Below are 20,638 nucleotides of genomic sequence, written 5' to 3'. Positions count from 1 at the left end.
AACACGCACGTTTCCTTCTATGGTGAGGTCATCCTGAATGCTGAGTCTGACCCTCTCTAAAGTTGTCTGCCACTTCTCAGGAGTCTGGTTCAGCTCACCCTCCAGCCTCTCGATGTCCTGCAGACATAAGATGAAAAACTTCATTTATGATAGGAGATCTAAATCGATTCAACCCTAAGATCTGAGTTTTACATACATTTAGGAGTTTGGTGATAGCATCAGGCTGGGCACGGCTCACACTGCTGTAACATGGCCACACAATCCTCCTCTTACTGTTGGAGAGTGTTTCTGCCTCCTCTGAGCTTTCTGATCTCACGGCCATCATTCTCCAGTCGTAACATGGCCCCGTGGACAGAGTCTCATCCGTGAAGAAGTCCCATTTATTCAGGCAGGGGATGCTGATGGACGGCTTTAGGGTCACCTGCTAAACAGGAACCTTACTTTAGAATCAGATGCAGTCATATAATGCTCTAACCTGACACGCCAGATGGATGTGTTTCACACATCCATCTGGGAAAGCTTCAATAGCAAACACTTGAGAAAAGGCAGAGGCTTTGAAAAAAACTCCAGGTGTGATTGGGTGAACGTTGTCACATCTCTACGGGTCAATCAGAGCAACAAAACACGTGATGGAGCTGCTATCGAGCTGCGCAGCTACTGAGAATGAAGGAAAACATGGCGACTATACTTTTTGAAAAGAAAACAACTCACTGCTGTTCTTTGTTCTTCTTTTAACAAAGAAATGTTGTCAAGTTCTGATAAAACTGGCGCTTTAGCAGCATCCACGCTAATCTCTTCCTCCATAACTGCACCAGCTCTTGCTGCTGCTTGTTTACGTCTCTGCTGCGCCTGAAAGTACTGCCCCTTGTTGCTGATTGGTCCTGTCACTTTCTAACTGGGCCCAATCGGTTCAGATGGGAGCTTTGCAAGATGGATTCACCAGTGAAAAACAAGGAAAGGGGCGTATCCATCTGCTTTGCAAGGTTAATAATGCTCACCATTTCAATTTTTTGATGAAGATAACAAAGTCTAAATAAAAGCTAGTTAAAAGAGTAAGAGAACATCTGATCAATAAACATGATAGACTCTTTATGATGTCTAAATTACAAAAGGAGTGTCTCATGTCTTTCTCTGTTTGGCGATGGCTTTTACCTGCTGTGACTGCAGACTAACCACTACTAGATGACTGGTGCCTGCTTACATGTTTTCTAAGAAATGTAAAATTCTCACCCAACCTTTAACAGCAAAAACTACTCCAAATTCAGGCTTTTATCATCACTATAATCTTAACAAATTCAGGGAAGAGATATAGCCAAAACAAACAAACTAACTTAATTTGGTAAAAAGAAAACCAACAATATCAGTTAAACATGTTCAATTTAAAATACATGCTTTACTTTGTTTTTGGTTTGCAACTTAAGAGCAGATTAAAAATCCAGTCATGTTCACGTCACAATTGAAGGTAAAGCGAACATACAATGATAAAGACAGCAGATGTAAAGATGGACACAAACACTTACATCACTCTCTGATGGGGTGTACAGGTAGTTCAGAAAGATGGGACTCCTCTTGTGCATCCTGTTGATGCATTCCCAGATACAGATACCTTTCCGGGCCTGTTTATCTCCTTTATCCTCAAACAACAGGCCTGTGGGACATAGCAAAAGCACAACACAATGCTCATATATGTTGTAATCTAACTAAAGGGTTTGAGTGTAGGTTCTGTATGCGGAAAGGTTAAGTCTGGATCTGTCGAAGGTGATAAAACTTTGAATCAGAGTGCATTAATGGCAAATTGATCTTTTTTATTAAAACCAGCATTACTTACCAAGTTCTTGTACAGAATTTAATTAATTCATGCCAAAAGATACTGACTTAATAGTTCTTATTAAACACTTAAAGGGATTTAAGTGAATGTAGCTGCAAAATCAAATTCATGGAAGGAAGAGGCATCAGTGATATGTTGAATTTGTTTTTTTTTAAACTTTCAATTACATTTGTTCCATATCTAGCTTCTATAAAGCAGAGAAAAAACAGAAAACTGGCATCTGCTTTTGTTAAAATAATACTTTCTGCACATTACCCTTTATAAAAGCATAGCCTACTTCTGCTTAAGTATCTTTAAGTCACTTGTAAGGCAGCATTTCCTTGGGTTAGAAGAGATTTCATAGAAAAAAAAAACCCAATCCCTTCTGATTTAAGCTGTGAAGGACACTGACCGTGCTCCAAGCGCTCGTAGTCTGAGTCCAACAGGAAGTTCTTGAAGCGGTTAGAGATGTGGTGATAGGCCAGGAACTTCAGATAATATTGATTAAACTCAAACTCCAGAGGATGTTGTTCCAAAATCTGTGAAGACATGAGGAGATGGTCAGAGATAGTCTGTGACAGAGGAGGACAGGGGGGGTCAGAGTGTATCCTTGTGCTTGGGGCTTCAAATCCCTGCAGTGAATAAAATGACTGATTAGAAACAGGAAAGACCCTCTTCTGTCCTGCTTGGGTCAAAGATGAGTGATATCATCATCACCAGACATGATCAGGGCCGCTGCTCCATTGTTCCCATCCAGCAGTGTGAGGTGGCCAACAACAGTCAAGTGTTGAATATTTGAGGCCACCTGGGTCTATTGGCAAAAACAACAGCTGTTTGGGAGATGAGGCACTTCTATTTTCAGCTCTTGTCTGAATCTCCCCCCACCTCCCTGTTTATAGCTCTCCAGACCCCTAGGACCCCCGCCAAACAGCCTACACTGCCAAGATTTCAGTTTCAAAAGACAAATGCAGAAACTATGTGTTGATGTAAGTGTATGGGAGTGGGTTTGTGAGACCCCAGGGGACACAGGAAATGACATTCTCTGCAGTTAACATTTCAGCGCGGACACTTCTCTGGACCTCAGCTGTATGAGCTTCATTTTTAACTACACTCCACCCCCCCAGCTCTGAAATCCTGAGCACACCCAAAGCCCTCCTCTATCCCCAAAACTACATACTTCCACATGCAGTTCTCCGCACACACTAGAATGACAAGGGATGCTGAAACACGCGAGCACAGAACGCTCAATACTGATCAGCAGACCATCTGGGCAGCAGCCTCCTGGGTGAAAATCCACTGTTGAAATCACACATCCAGTACTTGGAATAGAAAGTGCAAAACTAAACCAAATGTATAGACACTGACAGCTGGATTTCTCCCCTTTCCTCATCTGTACTCTTTTGAGGAATGTGATGAGCTCATAGACACAGTATAAAGATGCTAAGTCATGGAGGGAAAGCTGAGAGGAGTCACACAGCAGGGGGGCAGAGCAGCTCCACAGAACGGTGCAGCTGTGGTAGAGTATATCAGTCCTCACCTGGTGAACACAGTCCAGGAACTGCAGGAAGATGGGTGTGAACCCACTGCCCTGGCTGCTGGGACTCAGATTGCTTCGCTGGCTGAACTTGTGGCCAAAGGAGAGCCACTCTTTCTCCAGCAGCACCTGAAAACCTTCAAGAGTCCGGTAGAAAGGATCACTCAGCAGCTGCACCAAAGATACCACCTGTAGAGAAAAAGTCAGATATTAAAAAAAGAAAGATATTTCTCACAGTTTAAGTAGATTTCTCCTAGTTTTGGCATCATTTTAATCCTGTTTTAGCTGGTTTGGAAAACTAGAAATGTTGGCTACAAAGATTAGTTGTAACATTAGAATGTGTTTATCTATTTGTAAATGAGAACTTGTAATTAAGCCATGATTACGTCTATGCAGGAGGGTTTCCTCCAGTACACCTATGAATCTTCAATCGATGTGTTCAACCAATGTTACACTGTCTCCATCGCGTGTAGGTAAGAAAGAGAATGCCTTTGTGTTGGCATGGTCGGCAGAGAGAGCTAGCATGGAGGGGGGTTCCCACTTGACAACCCTGGCAAAGCGTTGGCTTCTTGCTGCTCATCGGTCAGCACAGTTGTCTTATGGAGACAATAGTCAGACGTAATTAACTGGGTTAAGCGACTTCTTCACTGAGACTTCATCCTCTCCGTAGAGCACAAGTTTCTTGCATTTACTTCAAATCTATGCTCTGTGGGGCTTATGTGCTGTATTGTATTTCCACAGCATGAATGTCATCTGGAATTCATTTTTTATTAAATTTTTGAATGTTGAATATTAGTCTTCTAACTGCAATAATACTCCAGATAGCAATCCAGATGACATAATTAAGCCATATAGCTTGTAAAATGTAAATTCAAGCTGTAAATAAAGTAAATCTAACAGTAATTTCCACTTACATATCCTGATATCCAGATCTAGAAGTAAATGACTACAACTTACTCAGATTTTCTGATGTTAAGACTTACTTTATTAATACTTGAGGAGCTTCACTCTCCATCAAGCCTCTTGGCACTACATAAGCCGTGTCCTGAATTTTCAGAGAGTAGGTTTGATGTTTTCTTTATTATTTCTCTAATGTTAAAGGGATTGTTTGTTTTTTTGTCATTTTTTCAAGTGGAGTGGAAGAAGGTACATGTCAGTAGCATGTGTAGTGTCAAGACTAGAACTAAAACAAAGTGGTTACCTATCGTCAAAGTAAAGCACTGAAAATATCTACATGTTATAACTGGTACTATCTGCAGCAATGTAAAGCCAAGACCCATTTCTCATTAAAAGGGAAATGCTGTCCACGTTGTTGTTTCTAGGCACTTACCCTAAGTCAATTTGCTGTGATTAATCTGTTGTCTGTTATGTTTGCTTCCTAAAACTTAAACTTGCTTGCCTTGGTAGCTAGTTAAATAACTATAGTAGCTACAGCAATACGCAGGCAAATACACTTTCTGACTATCCTCACACTAAAGGATTGGGAGAGCATGTTCAGACTTTTAAAAAGTTTTTGGCGTAACTATGCTTACCATCCCTTCTGATGCAACATAAAAAAGGATTTGATCTAATCCTTTCTTCTGACACCATAATGAGACACTGATCATCTGATGTCCATTACGTTTATATAACATTGTAGCACAGGTCTATAGGGACACTTGATCTCGCTCTACAAAACACCCAAAGAGAACCACTTGTCTACACATGCAGTATGCTTGGCCTGCTTCCCTGCCCGTGTCTCCTTCAACACAACTAATGAGCCCTGACGCGTGTGGAATGAGCGAGAAAAACATTTTGTGGCTTCCCCGTGGGGTTTAAGAGAACATCCAGGCCTGAGTGGTAAAGAAAGCCCCCTGCAACCTAAGCACAGAAATAAGGCCCTCAGATTATTTGGATACTTCAGCAGACTGAAAGAGGATTTCAAAAAGAAGCAAGGTATGAGAGATGATTGGACGTGAGAGGGTTAGACTGGGGATGAATAGAGGAAACAAAAAACAGGTTTTAGAAAGAAAGCAAAGTCGGTTCTGTTTCCTGTCTGCTGGGTGTCTATGGTCCGTGGACAAAGCCAGGAGAGCCAGAGCATATGGAGCCTATTTTCTTGTGCGGGCTGAGCGGGCCCTAGCTTGATGGAGCCGGTGGCCCATGGAGAGATGCTGTGGGTCCTACACGTGCCTGGCATAAGGCATGCACATAGAGGGCTTTTAAACAGCAGCCGAAGGCTCTGTAAATCCCATAAACACGTTTGGAAGACACGCGTTTGCAACAAAAACATGTGTACTTTAAGGGGACAAAATGGAAAATATTAGCTCAGAGAGCAAACATGCAGTGGACAGATTCTGAAAATTGATCAGAATTAGATTAACTTTTTGGTTACTTGACTTAAAATTAGAACCACCAACTTTAATACTTTAATGAATGAAATTAGAACCAATCAGGGATGTTGGGCTTCTATCGCCACATCATCAGGAGACTAGTGAGAGATGTAATCAAAACATGAGCAGAGACAGAGGTGCCAGATTTCTGATTCACATGTGGCCTTTGGCAGCACAGTTTGAATGAATGAATTCCTTGAAATGTCTGAAAACTTTTGAAAAAAAAATAAATTTAGTGGATGAAAGATTGCTGCTTTCAGTTTCAGTTTTAGTGTGGTCACAGCCTACAGTTTGACTACCATCCAAAGAGTGGTGCACTGTTTCATCTAAGGCCCTCTTATTAGATGGTTTACCTTACCTTAGATCCTCTTTATATGTCTTATTAAGATAATTTTGGCATTGCTGAAAGGACAGCTGAAACGAGATAGGAAATACAGAAAGGAGTGAGTTGGACGGACTTGCATTAAAGGGCTGAGGCAGCAAGTCCAACTTGTGCTTCTGTTTAAGGGCAACCTGCTCTACCAAAGGAGCTTTAACAACAACCCACAGACTTTTGAGTCTCTTTTAAAATTCTTTGTAAATTTCTCTTGTTGAGGATTTTTTTTTATGTTTTTATGTGTTAGAATAACTATGAGAAGGCCTTAGGACTGCATTTTACCTTTTAAAAGTTTTATAAACTATGTTTTGACAGTTTTTCCTTTGTTCTGTTTTTTTTTTGTACAACCACAGCTTGGCAAGTTGTCCTTACATTAAAACACATCTAGATCAGACTCGAGGACACTAAGCTTTCAGACATCTTAAAGTGTCCTCGTCATCCTCTTTACTTTGAATTTGAGTTCCTTCTCCCCAGTAGGAGGCCAACCCACTACTATATTCTAATGATGACGCAGTATGATGTATTTCTTCTGGTGATGAATGTTGGCTTTTTGCTTAATGGTTTTACCTGGCTACAAAACAAATTTCCCCTTAGGGACAATAACGTTGAAGTTCTCTCGCAAAACACATTGTTAGAAACAAATTTAAGAGTGCAAGAACAGAATCACACGAACACGAGAGAGCCTGCAACTCTGATACATCTTTAGACGTTTTATGAGGTTTTTTGTGTGTTCATTGAATGAATTCACGTGTTTCTTCCAATCCACATGTCTCTTTTTCATGAAGTCAAACGGTTATAATAGAGGTGTGTAATGTAATAAGAAGTCCATCTGGGCTTTAACTGGGAAGTTGTGGTTACATACACTTAACACCCTCTTTCTTCATATTCCTTCTTTTATGGGCTCTCAGGTACAGTGGAGGCACAAGACTGAGGGAGAAGATGTGTATACTTGCAAACATGAATATTCAAATGCAATGTATCCCTCTTTTTTTTGGTAACACAAATCAATCGAAGAACTGTACGGCATTCAATCTTTTTGTGCTCTTCTTCACATCCGTGTCTTTCAGATGCATTTATTCAGATAGCTTTTTGTGCTTTTCTCTTACTTGTGTAGTAATGTCCCAGCCGTCCTCCAGGCTGAGGAGAACAGATGAGCCACTGTCCAGAAGCTCCACCAGAATCAGTGCCAGCTGCAGGATCTTGTGAAGCTGTGGGAGAGCAACAAATGTGCATATAAAGACATGTAAACACACAGATAAACACACAATTTATCTGCTCTGTGCATGCATGACCATGTTTGGTCTACTGTTAAATTGCTTGCTTGTTGCCCATGAGGGGTTTCCCACAGATAATATTTTTATATGACATGTTCAATTAAGTCTGCAGGGGGTCAACCAGATAACCAGCATGATCAGATGGATGCTGTTATCCCGTGGCTGTGAGTCTGTTTCCCTTGGGAAAGTGGCCTCAAGAGTGGATTTATTCATTATGTGAATCTGATACAGAGGATGAGCAGAAAGAGCTGACTGCTGGGTCATTCTCACAGTGTAAAAGTCTAACTGTGATTCACTAAGTATGTTTGTGTACCTGCAGGATCCATTCAGAGTCCTCCAAGGCTCTGAGGAAGGAGTCCTCTGCGTCAGTTGAGGTGGCACTGGGAGCGCAGGCTCTCAGTAGCTTCTTAAAAGAGGCCTTTACCTGCCGCGTGTCTGCAAAATCCACTGGCACCAGTTCACAGTTCAGAGAGGAGTCCACTCTGAGACCCTGTCAGAGCAGAGAGAGGAGGAGTGGGTGGAGCGTGTCAAAATTAAAGATGGACTTAGGTTTGTTGAGGAAATTTTAATAGGATTTGCTGCTTTCTAGGAAGCAACAGAGGCAGGAAGTTAAGACTTAAAGAATCAGATATGTCCTCAGACTTTACAGTGAATGAGATAAACATTACTACTATGAGTTGAGAAAGTCTAACTTTAAAGAAAAGTTAGCATTTTGTAACCATAAAAACCCTTCAGTTTTGGATTTTCATTTGTGGGTACCTGAAACTCTACGCATTACCATTGGCTGATAAGGGAGCATAATAGCATGCTGTGAAAAACACCAAAAACACTTCAGCACCTGCTCACAGGCAATTAATTTCAGGCAAAATTTCCCTTGTATTTTGACCCAACACACTTTTTCACATACAGGAGACAACGTAGAAACACATTTACAAAACTCAGTTAAAATCCAAACATAATAATGAACAGCTTTCTGTTGCTGTTTGTCCTCGTTTCCTGCTGTTTGTCCTTTTTAAGTGCCTTTCAATAATCCTCCTCATATGTTGTAACTGTTCTGATCAGTGAGCAGTAATTAAGTCTTAATGCTGCACTGCTGTGCAGCAACACGAAAGTGTTTCATTGTTTGATTAAGTGTGGGTGCAAGAAACTGTTTATGTAGAAGCTCCTCTATTACAGGTACCGTTAAAGGCAATGATGGTTTCAGAGGATACTCAGCAAACATTATCAGCCTTGCTTTTAAATTTTGACTTTCTCTGAATGATGTTTTAAAGCTAAATGTAAAGCCGGAACTACACTCCAGACATGGCTGCTGCACTGTGTCACTCCGCCCAGTGGTTTACTCAAGAAATAGTTCAGAGTATTTGCTTCATGTGTCGTAATGTTACATAAGTATACTTTATTATTTCAAAGCATGGTGAATGTGCAGGTCACAACTTGTCCACGAGAGTGTTTTGGAGTTGTTGGATTGTGTATTTGATGAGTTTGATGAGGGAAAGCCGGAATACCGTCTGCTTACATTGAGTTGGCACAGCAGGTCCGAACTCGGCAGCGGCCGATCTAAAAACAGCTTGCACCAACAACTAAAGGTAACAAACCTATTACTAAGACTATAGGGATTATGGCAATGGGCGAATTTGCCAAAATGTTGGAGTATCCCTTTAAAATAAGGGTGGCTAACAAGAATTTTTAAGTGGGCAACCTGGTAGCCCGGATGTTAGAGCACAAGACTAGGATTTCACAACAGTACCAAGTATATTAAGTCACAGTGTGTCAGACAAAATCAGAGAGGTCCTCTTCCAAGAAATCTAGAACATCTAATACTGATTTCCTGAGTTATGGAGAATCTGTATGCAACAGTTTGTGGGGGAAGATGACTAAAATCATATGAGGTTGGCTAGAAAACAGATTGGATAAGGGCGTGTCAAAAATGCTTGCTAAAATTTAAGACTAAGATTTAAGATTTAAAACCAAATGTTTTAGGACTTTTATGCCTCAAATGTGCAATTTCAGACTATTTAAGACTTTCAAGGATTTGCAGGAATGCTGTACATACAAATTTGCATGAAGTAAAGTTAAAATGACCACATGTTTCTTGAGTCTCTTTATACAGCTTTGCATAACAGAGAAATCTGTCCTTATTCTGGAACTATTGCCATGATTTATGGTAGGTAGTGGTGGTATCAATTTCACTCACTTGAATTCCAAAAAACTTTTTAACTGAAATGCAAAAAAAAAAAAAAAAAAATCTATGGTACTAGAACAGATGTTCATAAAAATGTTCTAGACACAGAAACATTTCATAGTGTTTTTTGCTGACTCAGACATGAAACAAACTTTCACCCAAGTCACAATATGTTGTCAAAGAAATGCAGTGGGAAGTTGCTGAAGCAGCAAATTTTGTCTAAAGCTGGTGATGTACAGGAACACCTCATATTAGGAGTGTTCTCAACTTTTTGGCCTTTCCATTTATATCTACAATGAGGAGAAAGCATCATTAAATGTGAATATTCCAGGGTCTAATAACTACTCTTCATTACTTAGACATAAAACTGAATTGACCGTCTATGAATATTTTGACTAAAGTGTGATAAAACGGGCCCTATATACGGTAAGAACAGTCTATGTCAGAACAAGTCGGATTAAGTTGCAACAGATTGTGTGCATTAAATGTAGCTTTATGACTCACCACTACAATTCCTATCAAACTTTCTTCTCATCAACAACACTGGAGTTCCATCTGCATTCTTACCCTTAAATGTGATTTTTCCCCAAAGACGTATAGGGCAGCTTGCTGTTTCAGAAGCTGAGCCTGTAGACTATTACTGCCTGCAGGGGGTGCCAGATCCTTCCCTGCAAGTCTGGCACCAACGTCTCCTGTTGACGGGTGATGGCTGAGTCTGCTGCTGGAGCGCAGGCTAGCCCACATGCCTGCAAACACACAGAGGCAAACAAAATTCTAACATGCGCACTCAAATGTAGGAGCTGGCCTGTTTAAGTGACAATGATGTACACATGCTGTCAAACAAACTACAGCTGAATGATGAACAGCAAATTACATGCGGGACATATTTACATGCAGAGGTTATGTAAAGATTTTTTGTTTTTTTGTCTTACAACAAAGCAGTTGCCTCTAAAAATATGTGCTGAGCTATTAGAAGCAGAAGCTGTTGGAATGTCTTTGCAAGTTCACAAATTAAAAAGACATTTCCCTAAAAACCAGCATGCAGTACTTTCCAAACAACATGAAAGGCTATCAGGGAGGACATGATCTCACAAACTATCACTTTCAGCCCTTTGGAGTTTAATTAGCAAAGCAGCTGAATCCCAACTCTTCAATTCTTTTACTTCAGCTGTAGTTTTTTTTAATTGAAAACCTTTAAGTGGAAACTGTATAATGATAAGATAAAGCTGTTTGATACATATTTCACAGGTAGGAATAATAATCAAACTTTTTGCAACTGATGCTGCAATAAATGTCACTACTACTGTTTAAAATTAAAACAAACAGGCAGTCAAAACAGAAAACATTTAATTAAGGGTTTAAGAACATTATTTTAATTTTTAACAACTTTTGACTGGTAAATTTCCCTTTGAGTCACATTTACTGAATTTTTAAGGCTGCCGTTACAATGTTTCCGCATCAGTGGGGCCTCATTTTGTATAATTCATGACAAATAGCTTCCTTTCTTCCTGAGTCTGGACCTAGCTCTTAACTGACCACAGGCAGCCCTGCTGAGCCAACACATTAACAATGGAAATGGCCACATTAGAACAGCCACTCTGGTTTGTAAAAAAAACCCCACAGCTCCCAGGAGAGCACCCAGACAGTCAGCCATGATTAGTACCGTGTGTCTTACAAGGTCTTTGTTAAGGAGTTTGCAGCATGGTGCAGTATGTGTGGTACGTGACCTGGTTAGTAAGCAGGTTGGAGGAGAAAAAGAGGAGTTAGAAGAAATGGAGAACTTTTAGAGAAGTTACGGGGCAGAGAGACAGTTGAACTATACCTTGATGTTCCACTCTCTTCTTTGTGACAGGTTTTTGGTTTGAGTGAGTGAACAGTTTATCTCTGTACTCAAGAACTGGGTGGGTGTTTGTTCAAGAGGAAGAGAGAGAAGATGAGGATGGGGAGAGGGGTATGACAAAAATAAATCATGTCAACATCGTGTGGACAACACCACCTGCACAACTCACCACTGTAGACCAAAACAGTCATGCAAAAGAGATACAGCTGAGGGTCCAAATTAAGTGATGGAGTGAAAAATGTATTTTTTTGATAATCACTGCATGCATGAATGTTTGTTTGGGGTTATGTTTGATGATGAGGTGACAAAAAAAGCCAGATTTATGTGTTGATGAATATCCTTTGATATACACCGCTTTATAAGAAATGTGTGAATCGACAGGGGCACCCGACTGAGGAATCACAGTTTGGAATTTGTTCTCTTCTAAAGAACTGTATTTTACGGATATGAAGTACATTTCTGAAACAACTAAAACAAAGGCAAAAAAACCTTGAAATTTTCAGGGTGAGAAGCATATGTGAATGCAAACAGCTGATTTTTTTCAATAAGAATTATTTCTGCAAGCCCCCTAGTATTGGTTTGGATTTTTTTTGTCTTTGTGAAATATGAAAATTAAGTGTGATAAATATGCAAAAACATCAGGAATCAGAAAGGGGCAAATACTTTTCCATGGCACTGTAAAGCTTATAGACCCCTGGCTGTAGGGCTTATGTCAAGGCTGCTTGACTGTAGAAAAATCTTCATCCCAATGATTTCTATTAATACTGAGATCATGATTATGGTTGGTGATTTTTTTTTTTAAACAAAATCTGAGTCAAATGCTTTTATTGACCTTAGAGTGCTCTCAGTACTCAGTACAACGCATGCAGCACATTATTCATTCAATCTTGATAATCTTGTTTTCATAATGGTGGGAAGCCAAAATCATAAGTGAAGTTGATTAATTTCCATGCATTAGCTTATATTTTCATATATTTAATCTTTTAATGTCTTTTGTTGCCTAATGACCTTTTGTATTAAAGCACTTTGATTTGCTCTATTTAGGAATAGTACTTTATGAATGGGCCTTACTTGCCTAATGCATACATGTTGTGTATCATACCCTTTAAGTTAATAATTGTTGTACGGTCAGTATTTGATGACCTGCGATATACAATCCAAAACTGTCTCATCACTTTTCTAATGAGACATTTCCTTATCATCTTTTATTGGTTTCTTCACTAGTGTCTCTCCACTTGCTCCACTTCCTCTTTGTTGGATATTGAACCATGTCCATAGGTCACTAAATCCCTTTAGTCTGATGCCTCCTGCATTATTTTGGGGTCAATGTAAATAAAAACTGAATGATTATTTTTACAAAACCTTTATCATATAATTCATAAATAATGGACATTTTTTGCCCAGACAGAGTAAAATTTCAGGTTTTGAAGATACATTTGACCTTAATTAACTCAAAGAAATCAGATCTTTTTATTTACACCACTTTCTGAGTCAATCTGGCCTAAAATTAAACTTTTCTTTCCAAGAAGGTGAAGAATGCATCAGTGATAATCCCACTCAATAACTCCTCTGATTATTACTGGACCATGCTGACGTTTATAGAAAAAGTGGGGGAGAAGCTTGTTCCAAATAATCAGGAGTGATATCAGTTTTCAGCATAAAAATGGCTGAGTTAGTGTAAGTAATCTTTTCACCTTTGACCTTTATCTGAAACACTTCAGACATGTACCAAGCACAAAATCTGGCAGAGACAAAACACTCAGTGCTGGTGGTTTCCATTGATGAGTCCACATTCCAGTTTACACACTCATGATGATGTGTGGATTTAACAGTACATTAAGTTTTTATCTGTGTCATTACATTCACGGCACTGCTCATTAGCCTGAACACAAAAGGTTGAGTCTTTAAATGATTTATAACCAAGTCTATACTGTGCACATGAACAGCTAAATCACCTAAAAAAAAAAAAAAAAAAAAATCACTCCATCGAAGGAACATACAGACATACTTTACAAACTTAAAGGCTTACTAGGATAAGCGTATGTTTATAGTTTTGAGCTTATGGAAAAACAAATGAAAAGAGTAATTTACTGTTGACATTTTTTGCAGCTTTATTCCTAACTATTACCCCCAATTTCCACATACATCATACTACAGAGCACATCACTCCCTCTATTTTCCGTGCCGGCCACACCAATTCCCGTAGATGACAAAGCTCAAAGCAGGAAGTCACAAACATAGAATATCCGGTTCTTTCAAAGAACACCACATGGCACGTTAGTAAATCATCACTATATCAATGTTACGTCTCATCCTGTAACAAGAGCACAGGGTCATCGAGAGGTCAGTGGGTCAAAGAGCTACAACGGTGCCATTAGTGAGGAAAAGTTAACTTTTGAGGAAATTTAGACAAAGAATTTTACATAAAACTACAGATTCTTTAAGCAAACATTAACCCTTTAACTTCCTGATGTACTCACCCAATGGCGGAAGCAATAATATCATGGACTTATACCGGAATGGATGATAAATTAACCCCAAAAGGTAAAACAGCCTGCTGCATACGGCATACTATTCCTGCATAAACTCGCAGTTCTCCTGTGATCTCTGCCTGCTGATCAGGGCTGTGTGCCACGTCACAGTGCTCTAGACACGCTTCCAGTGGGTGAGGTCGCTAACCTTCAGTCGAAGCAAACCTGTGGCGTTTCGGTGTGTGGTGCAGTCGCTGTATGTGGAAATTGCGGGTATACAGTACCTTGGGCATTATATATATATATATATATATATATATATATGTAATTTAAGAAAGTACTTCTCTCAGAAATAAAGAAATTTTCCAAGTTTAAGAGTGCCATTCCCACATATTCATTTATTCTTGTAAAATGTGAATTTATTTTGAAACAAAAGAAAAACAGGAGAGGATGTGACGCAGGTGGACAAAAGCCAGAACGCAGAAATCCAGAGGCACTGGCAAAAGTTCTTTAATTTGCTAATTTTTGTAAAGTCTAAGTGTTTTTAGCCCTTAAATTAGCCAAAAAACTTGGTATGACCTTTTGATGCATTACTTTTCTCCAGCATCCTTTCTCATGAGTGACCAAATGCTGGGAAAAAATAATCACAATCATAACAGGACGACAGATTGTGTTACTCACCTCCTCTGGTGAAGCTGTTTGAGAATGGCAGGTCTAAGTGAACAGGAGTCATCTTTGGTATCCTGGACGTCCTTCTGTCACTGCCTGGAATAAAACATTCACACGGTACACGGGACATTAAAACAAGTGTTGGACAAGGTGACGGGTAAGGAGGGAAAAGTTCATACAGTGTTCTGTTAAATCACAAAACAAGACAACTCACAACTAATGCACCAGCCCTAAATCTGATATAACTGCTCTAGATACAAGATACATGATTGTTTGTTAAGTGACTGGAATGCGGAGACTTTCCCTGTTGTCTGTGTGACTGTGTGTATTTGAGCATCCTGCATACAGCCTCAGTTCAGTACAGTTTATTGTGCCCAGGATATAGGCGAGATTGATGTGCTGGACAGTGACCCCAGATTGTCCTGTACTTCTTACATAACCTTTTATTGTACAAATTTCCTTCAAATGTTGCCAAATATAGGATCCATCAGTCTCTGTGTCACTCACATACACATGCATGCACAAACACACACACAAAGACAAGTAGGTGAAAAATAACCGCTGGCCAGAGCAAACAGTAAACGGATGAGACTGCCTGAGGGCAGCAAAAAACAGAGCTCCAATGAACAAAAATAATTATGGAGAGTGCAAATCTACACTTTTTTCTCTTTATCAGGAGAAATGAACTCTACTTGGCCTCTCGTCCCTTTGCAAACAAACAGTATTTTCCCACGGTGAGCCAGGGCCGTCGCACAGCAAATTCAGGTCAGGCGGGAGCTTTTAGGTGATGTAGATCTGAGTAAAAGGAACTAAATCCCAGAGTTTGGCATTACAAGGGGCTCCCTGAATACTCAAACAGACTCAAAAGAAATAAAATTCAACAGTTTGCCTCAAATTTGACCAGTTTTCAGGTGTCTTTAGCTGTTTTTGGTGGCGAATAAATAAAAGTCTTTTGCATGCTCAAAAAAAGACATGGAGATGATCTAGATGTACTATAGAAAGCGTTCACTAGCAAATCTCGGTTTGATTGTTGCAATTTGATGTCAGCTCACGGTCACCAATGTTTGCGTTCTGACTTTACAGAAAGAAAACTTTCTTTCTTTTCTTTTTTGTTTTTACACAAGGATAAAAGAAAAATACTCTGAATTCAACATGATGCAATAAAGCATGAGGTCATGGTTTAGAGGGAGCAAATCCAGGTGAAGAAGTTAAGGTATGTATGCAGCCTCAGAGACTCCCCTCAGGCTAACAAAACGGTCTGCTGTGTTCTCACGCTCAACACTTTTACTTGTCAGTAAGAATGACAGGTGAAACTGATGACTGCACTCTGTTCCTGTAGTCAAATTTGAGCTGGTACTGACAGTCTATTTTTAAGAGAAGTGCTTCAAAAATAATAGCATAATAAAATAAGATGAAGAAATAATCAGTGTACCTGGGGAGAGGCCAATAAGGGAGCGGTTGGACAGGGTGTTGTTTCCGTTCATTTTGAAGTAAACAGGGATGGAGCTGAGGATGGCCTGCAGGTACTTCTCCTGTTCAAGACTACTGGACGATTCTGAGGATGATGCTGGAGCTGAAGGTAGAGTAAAACAGTGAATTTAGATGGACAAAAGCATGTTTTTTTTTTGTTTATTTATGTTTGTTATTTTCTATGACACAGAACAAAACAGCATTTAATGTCTTTTACGTAAGTAGAGACACATGGCAAATGACAAATGAAGAGAATCCTGCATCTTAAACTATAAGTTATGAATTGGTTGGAACAACAGGAATGCATCAAGTATGTTGCATTTTCTTTTGGTTTATTAAGTGTTTTTTTCTGAATATTGAGCTGCACAAGTGAGATAAATAATTTTTATAAAAACTGAGGCTGTGCTTGAGGGGTGTGATGCTCAATCAAATGCTAAACCCAAAGTCCAGTACCTGTATTTTAAAAACTCTCCAGTGGTTGTTGCATTTAATTTTAGAAAATTAAAATTGGCTTGTATCACATTTCATACTGACCCATATTGTAAAAAAAAAGTGCTTTGAGCCATCAGACCACTAGAATTGTACTACCCAACCCCTTGCTATGAATTCCAGTCAGCTCTTATTCCTCCCTGTGAGTAGTGTGATGAAGTAGAGACAGAATAAACATCTGTAGTGATAAAAAAAAAACTCTGAGATGCTGTAAATACACACCTGTTGAGGAGGGGTTCTGTGATTTAAACAATCCAACCACACTCTTGCCGTGGAAGCCTCCTGAGCGAAGCAGCACAGCTTTAGTTCGAGGATGTTTCCAACATACAACTGGCAGACGGTTGTGTCTGTAGCAGCGAGCCACTTTGTGTAAACTGCTGTCCTGCACTGCCTGGGGAACCACCAACAGCCCCGGGTAACTGAGGGACAGGCAGAAAATTAAAGTGTGGAGAAAATGAGTGCCTACCATTAATGAACATTTTCAAAACCACTTGTTTACACACTTGTGGCAGGACATGGAGCTGCAGCTGAATGAATGATCTCATGCTGAATTTACAGCCAAGCTCTGAGAGTGATTATGAATATGTTAGTCACGGCATGTGTGCCTTTATATAACCAGCTGAATTTGAATCAAGCTGTCTCAGTTGAGGTAAAGGAGAAATTCTCAACGACCTTCAGAGACACAAATGTTTAATAAAAATTTTATTGAGGCCAAAATTCGTGGAAACTTAAATTCAGTGAAGTCAGTATGAATATGCAGGTTTCTGGACTCTTTCTTTTCTGTTTGTACCTGCGGCAGAGGGAGTAGAGTCTGTTCACAGCTGTGATCCTGAATTGTTCCCCTGACTTTGTGCGAGATGAGCTAGCCGTGATTGTACCCAGGCCTAGACGCTGGTAATCACGGAAACAGGACTGCTCCACCAGCTGCTCCATGGTGGACTTCTCAGATGCACGCAGGGTGCTGCTGGGTGGCGGCTCGCCATCATCTGATACTGATACACATGGAAGCAGAGCAATTACATTCTCTTCAATTTTTTCCTCTACATCTCACTTCACATTAATACATGGTACTTCTCTCACTTGAAATGTCATCGTCTTCATGCCAGGTCATTCTGCTCCCTCTGTCATTCTTCTTCAGTGTGGTCTGGCTGCCTCGACCCATTGTGATCTTTCCAGCCCTCTTTGCTCCTTTGACAATAGTTTTGGACAAGGTTCTGTGAGAGATAAGACCAGAGTATTCTTAACATGTTCACTAAACATTTTGGCTGGAAAAAAACGAAAGGAGAAAAGCATGTATTTATTTACAGTAAATTCCTGAATCACAATTTGACTTGCACCTGTAAGCAAGATTAAGATGCAAATACACTGCAAAATTCCACGTCAGACCAACGCTTTTACCTGTCAAGCTGCATTACTGACCTGAAGCCAGTGTTTCTTTCTTTCTGCTTTGGAAGAATGAGCTGAGGTGCTGTTTGTCCTGCTGCAAATGCAAAAGAGCTGAAGATGGACTGTGGGTAGCGGATCCTCTGGAGGTGCTTCCTGAAGATCTCCACAGTCTCTGAGTTCACCTCCTCGTCAAAAGCTACTTTTATCAACTGTAACATACAGCGACAAGTGACTTAGAAGATGCACTTTTAACCTTTTTTTTAAATTTAGTTAGATGAAAATGTGATTTGAGGTGTCATTGCTTGTATTGACAACAGATAAGTAAGCACTACTAAGAATAATCAACAAAATACTAGATGCTCAAAAGGCAACAGACTGGGTAAAATAGCATCCTCTATACAGTACTCTTACAGAATTTGGGTTTAACACATTTATAAACCAGGTAAAAACAGTGTACAATAACGCCAAGAGTGCAGATCTGAAACTTCCACATCTAAAGAGAGATTGGTAAAACAGCCCACATACTGTCTCCACAACACAAACCCACACATTCCTCTGAGGAAGCACAACAAAACTAAGGAGATGTCCATGCAGGCCAAGTGACCTGCACTCCATGAACATGGACACTTTGACCATCTGTGCAAGTAAAAAGACTGACATGAACCAAAACAACTTTTACAACAGAACAACCTAAGACTAAAAACACATGTTTGGATGAAATAGCTTTTCTCTCTGATTTGTAGAATCTGTGCTATTTGTAATAAAATACAATAGTGGAATGTTTCACTCAGTTTATTGTTACTGCTTATGTGATAGTTTGTGACCCGTCTCTTCAACTGAAGAGCTAAGAAAAATCCAGTTCACAAATTCTAGATTGGTTTGTATGTGCCATGTTTAAGTGGTTACCTGAAACGATGCAGAGCGGAGCTGCAGGCCCTCCTGCATGTTCTGCTGCAGCTGATTCTGAATGCTGATCTTCTTCTCTTTGGTCAGTGTGGACACTGGAAACGCTCTGATCACTGCCTGTTCCCCCACTGCACATAGATAGGAACAGACACAGCATCACATCAATGAGATGAATGTTCAATCTGCCACTGCAATAACATTACTGATGAGATTAACACTACATTGTTATCAATTAAAAAATCACTGCAGTCAGACTTAATAGTCTGTATTTCTACCTACCCAGTGGATCATGGGGGATTCCTTTGAAAATTATGCGATATGTGGTGAGAAAGAGAGCTCCCTCTGCTGGCAGGATATGTGGGCCCCCCAAAAGGCCCCCAGTCGCCTCCTCTCTACCATCAGGGTCCAGAAGAACCCGCAACCCCTCTGACACCAGTTCTTCTCCAGGAAGAAGTGCTGGACGCAAAATCTTGGGCTGATGGGGGGAAAAAAAACCATCTGCGTCAGTGAATCAGATTCCCAAAGCCAGGAAATTAATTCATCATCATAATGTCATATCACAGCACCACAAATTCTTGGTTGAAATATTTAAGCTTAACATGCACGTCATCATCAAAAATACACATCTTGTGAGCACACAATGCACAAGATAAAATAAGGCTGTGCTCTCTGAGGACACACATTTGCCATTTTAGTTACACAAAACAAAATTCAGAACCTATTTTCAAACTAAAATCAATTAATGAAGCCGAATTTTGTTTCCTTTTTGTTGATTGAAAATGTTTGCAAACAACTTAGATATGGCTCAAAAAAGAGTTCTGTATTTTCAATTTCTCCCAGTGGGAAGAAGTCAAAGAGCAGCTTTAGCTTTTAGAATTCCATATGCTATGTTTTCTAAACATTTATGATTTTAAGATCACATTAGCATGGACTATTATGACCAATAGTCAAGCCTGCACACTATCTTACTTCAGCTCCCAAGGCAAGAAGAGAAACACTCAGTTGTTCCACTGTCCCAAATATGAATGAAGAGGGACATGAGATCATTCCCAGCATTTCCCGTTAAGGCCACAGCCAACCAGGGGGAGCTGAGAGCTGGTCAGGAGACAAAGAATTTCTCAAACCTTCCCTTGAATGGACAGCGAGATCAAGTGGAGAGTCCCAGTGCAACTCATTACGGCTGTGAGCTCAGCTCCACATCAGAGCTTCACCTTAAATGTATTTATTGTTTTACTTCTTGATGTTATTGCTACCATTACCTCATGAATCCAGGGTCAGTGTTGTTAACACACTTCTTAGTATTTTTTGGCATGCTGCTTGCAGCTAGCTGTCCAGTTCGGAAGCTTTGTCTAGTATGAAAAGTTAGGCAAAAAACAGCAGAAAATCTGCCCAGACTTCTCACCGCTGTCTGCAGGTTGCTCCAAAGGCAGCATTGGCATGGTTTTAATCTGTGTGTATAAGCGTGTGCAGGGGTATGAATATTAACAAGAGGATTCAACAGATAAAGAACAGCCATGTCTATAACATCCAGGAAAATGTAAATGTTTAAAATGAATAAATCTCCACGCTGACAGCACATGTAAAACCTAGAATTAAGGCTGTATGGCTATCAGCTTAAAGTCAAAACTGAATTCTAAAATTGCTCAACTCCAGTTTAACAGAATACCCAATATGCTGATAGGTTTATTAACTTCCCAGGGATTTAATACATCTGTTTACACTTTTAATTTTGTTTGACACTGGGGATGTTTTGGGATGTTTGAAAACTGGATTCAGGCATTCTTATGAGGTCTGCACAGAGCATATCCCTGGTTATAAAAACAAAATAGCCACGGTATTGCTTTAATTACTGTCATGAAGAC

At 39.9% G+C, this 20,638-nt stretch overlaps 1 protein-coding gene across 4 annotated transcripts in view; it reads right to left on the bottom strand.

The window, feature by feature from the left end:
- The window catches only part of sbf2 (SET binding factor 2), a 132,578-nt gene that overhangs the window by 7,257 nt on the left and 104,683 nt on the right, over positions 1–20,638 (bottom strand). For 2 of the 4 annotated variants that reach the window (XM_041790842.1, XM_041790816.1), the window contains 17 exons: positions 19,056–19,251; positions 18,777–18,904; positions 17,904–18,079; positions 17,565–17,698; positions 17,275–17,476; positions 16,707–16,903; positions 15,958–16,098; positions 14,538–14,621; positions 11,368–11,442; positions 10,113–10,291; positions 7,677–7,853; positions 7,196–7,297; positions 3,345–3,530; positions 2,220–2,346; positions 1,521–1,648; positions 197–424; positions 10–117 (listed from right to left, as the gene is read on the bottom strand). In XM_041790842.1, the coding sequence (XP_041646776.1) occupies positions 10–117; positions 197–424; positions 1,521–1,648; positions 2,220–2,346; positions 3,345–3,530; positions 7,196–7,297; positions 7,677–7,853; positions 10,113–10,291; positions 11,368–11,442; positions 14,538–14,621; positions 15,958–16,098; positions 16,707–16,903; positions 17,275–17,476; positions 17,565–17,698; positions 17,904–18,079; positions 18,777–18,904; positions 19,056–19,251 (2,568 nt within the window). The remainder of the gene's footprint in view (positions 1–9; positions 118–196; positions 425–1,520; positions 1,649–2,219; positions 2,347–3,344; positions 3,531–7,195; positions 7,298–7,676; positions 7,854–10,112; positions 10,292–11,367; positions 11,443–14,537; positions 14,622–15,957; positions 16,099–16,706; positions 16,904–17,274; positions 17,477–17,564; positions 17,699–17,903; positions 18,080–18,776; positions 18,905–19,055; positions 19,252–20,638) is intronic. The other 2 variants (XM_041790825.1, XM_041790834.1) reach the window with 2 other exon arrangements.

Source organism: Cheilinus undulatus, linkage group 1, assembly GCF_018320785.1.
Source record: "Cheilinus undulatus linkage group 1, ASM1832078v1, whole genome shotgun sequence".
In the NCBI taxonomy this organism is placed as follows: domain Eukaryota; kingdom Metazoa; phylum Chordata; class Actinopteri; order Labriformes; family Labridae; genus Cheilinus; species Cheilinus undulatus.
The sequence above is the reverse complement of the archived record's forward strand: the minus strand, read 5'-3'. Positions and strand labels throughout refer to the sequence as shown.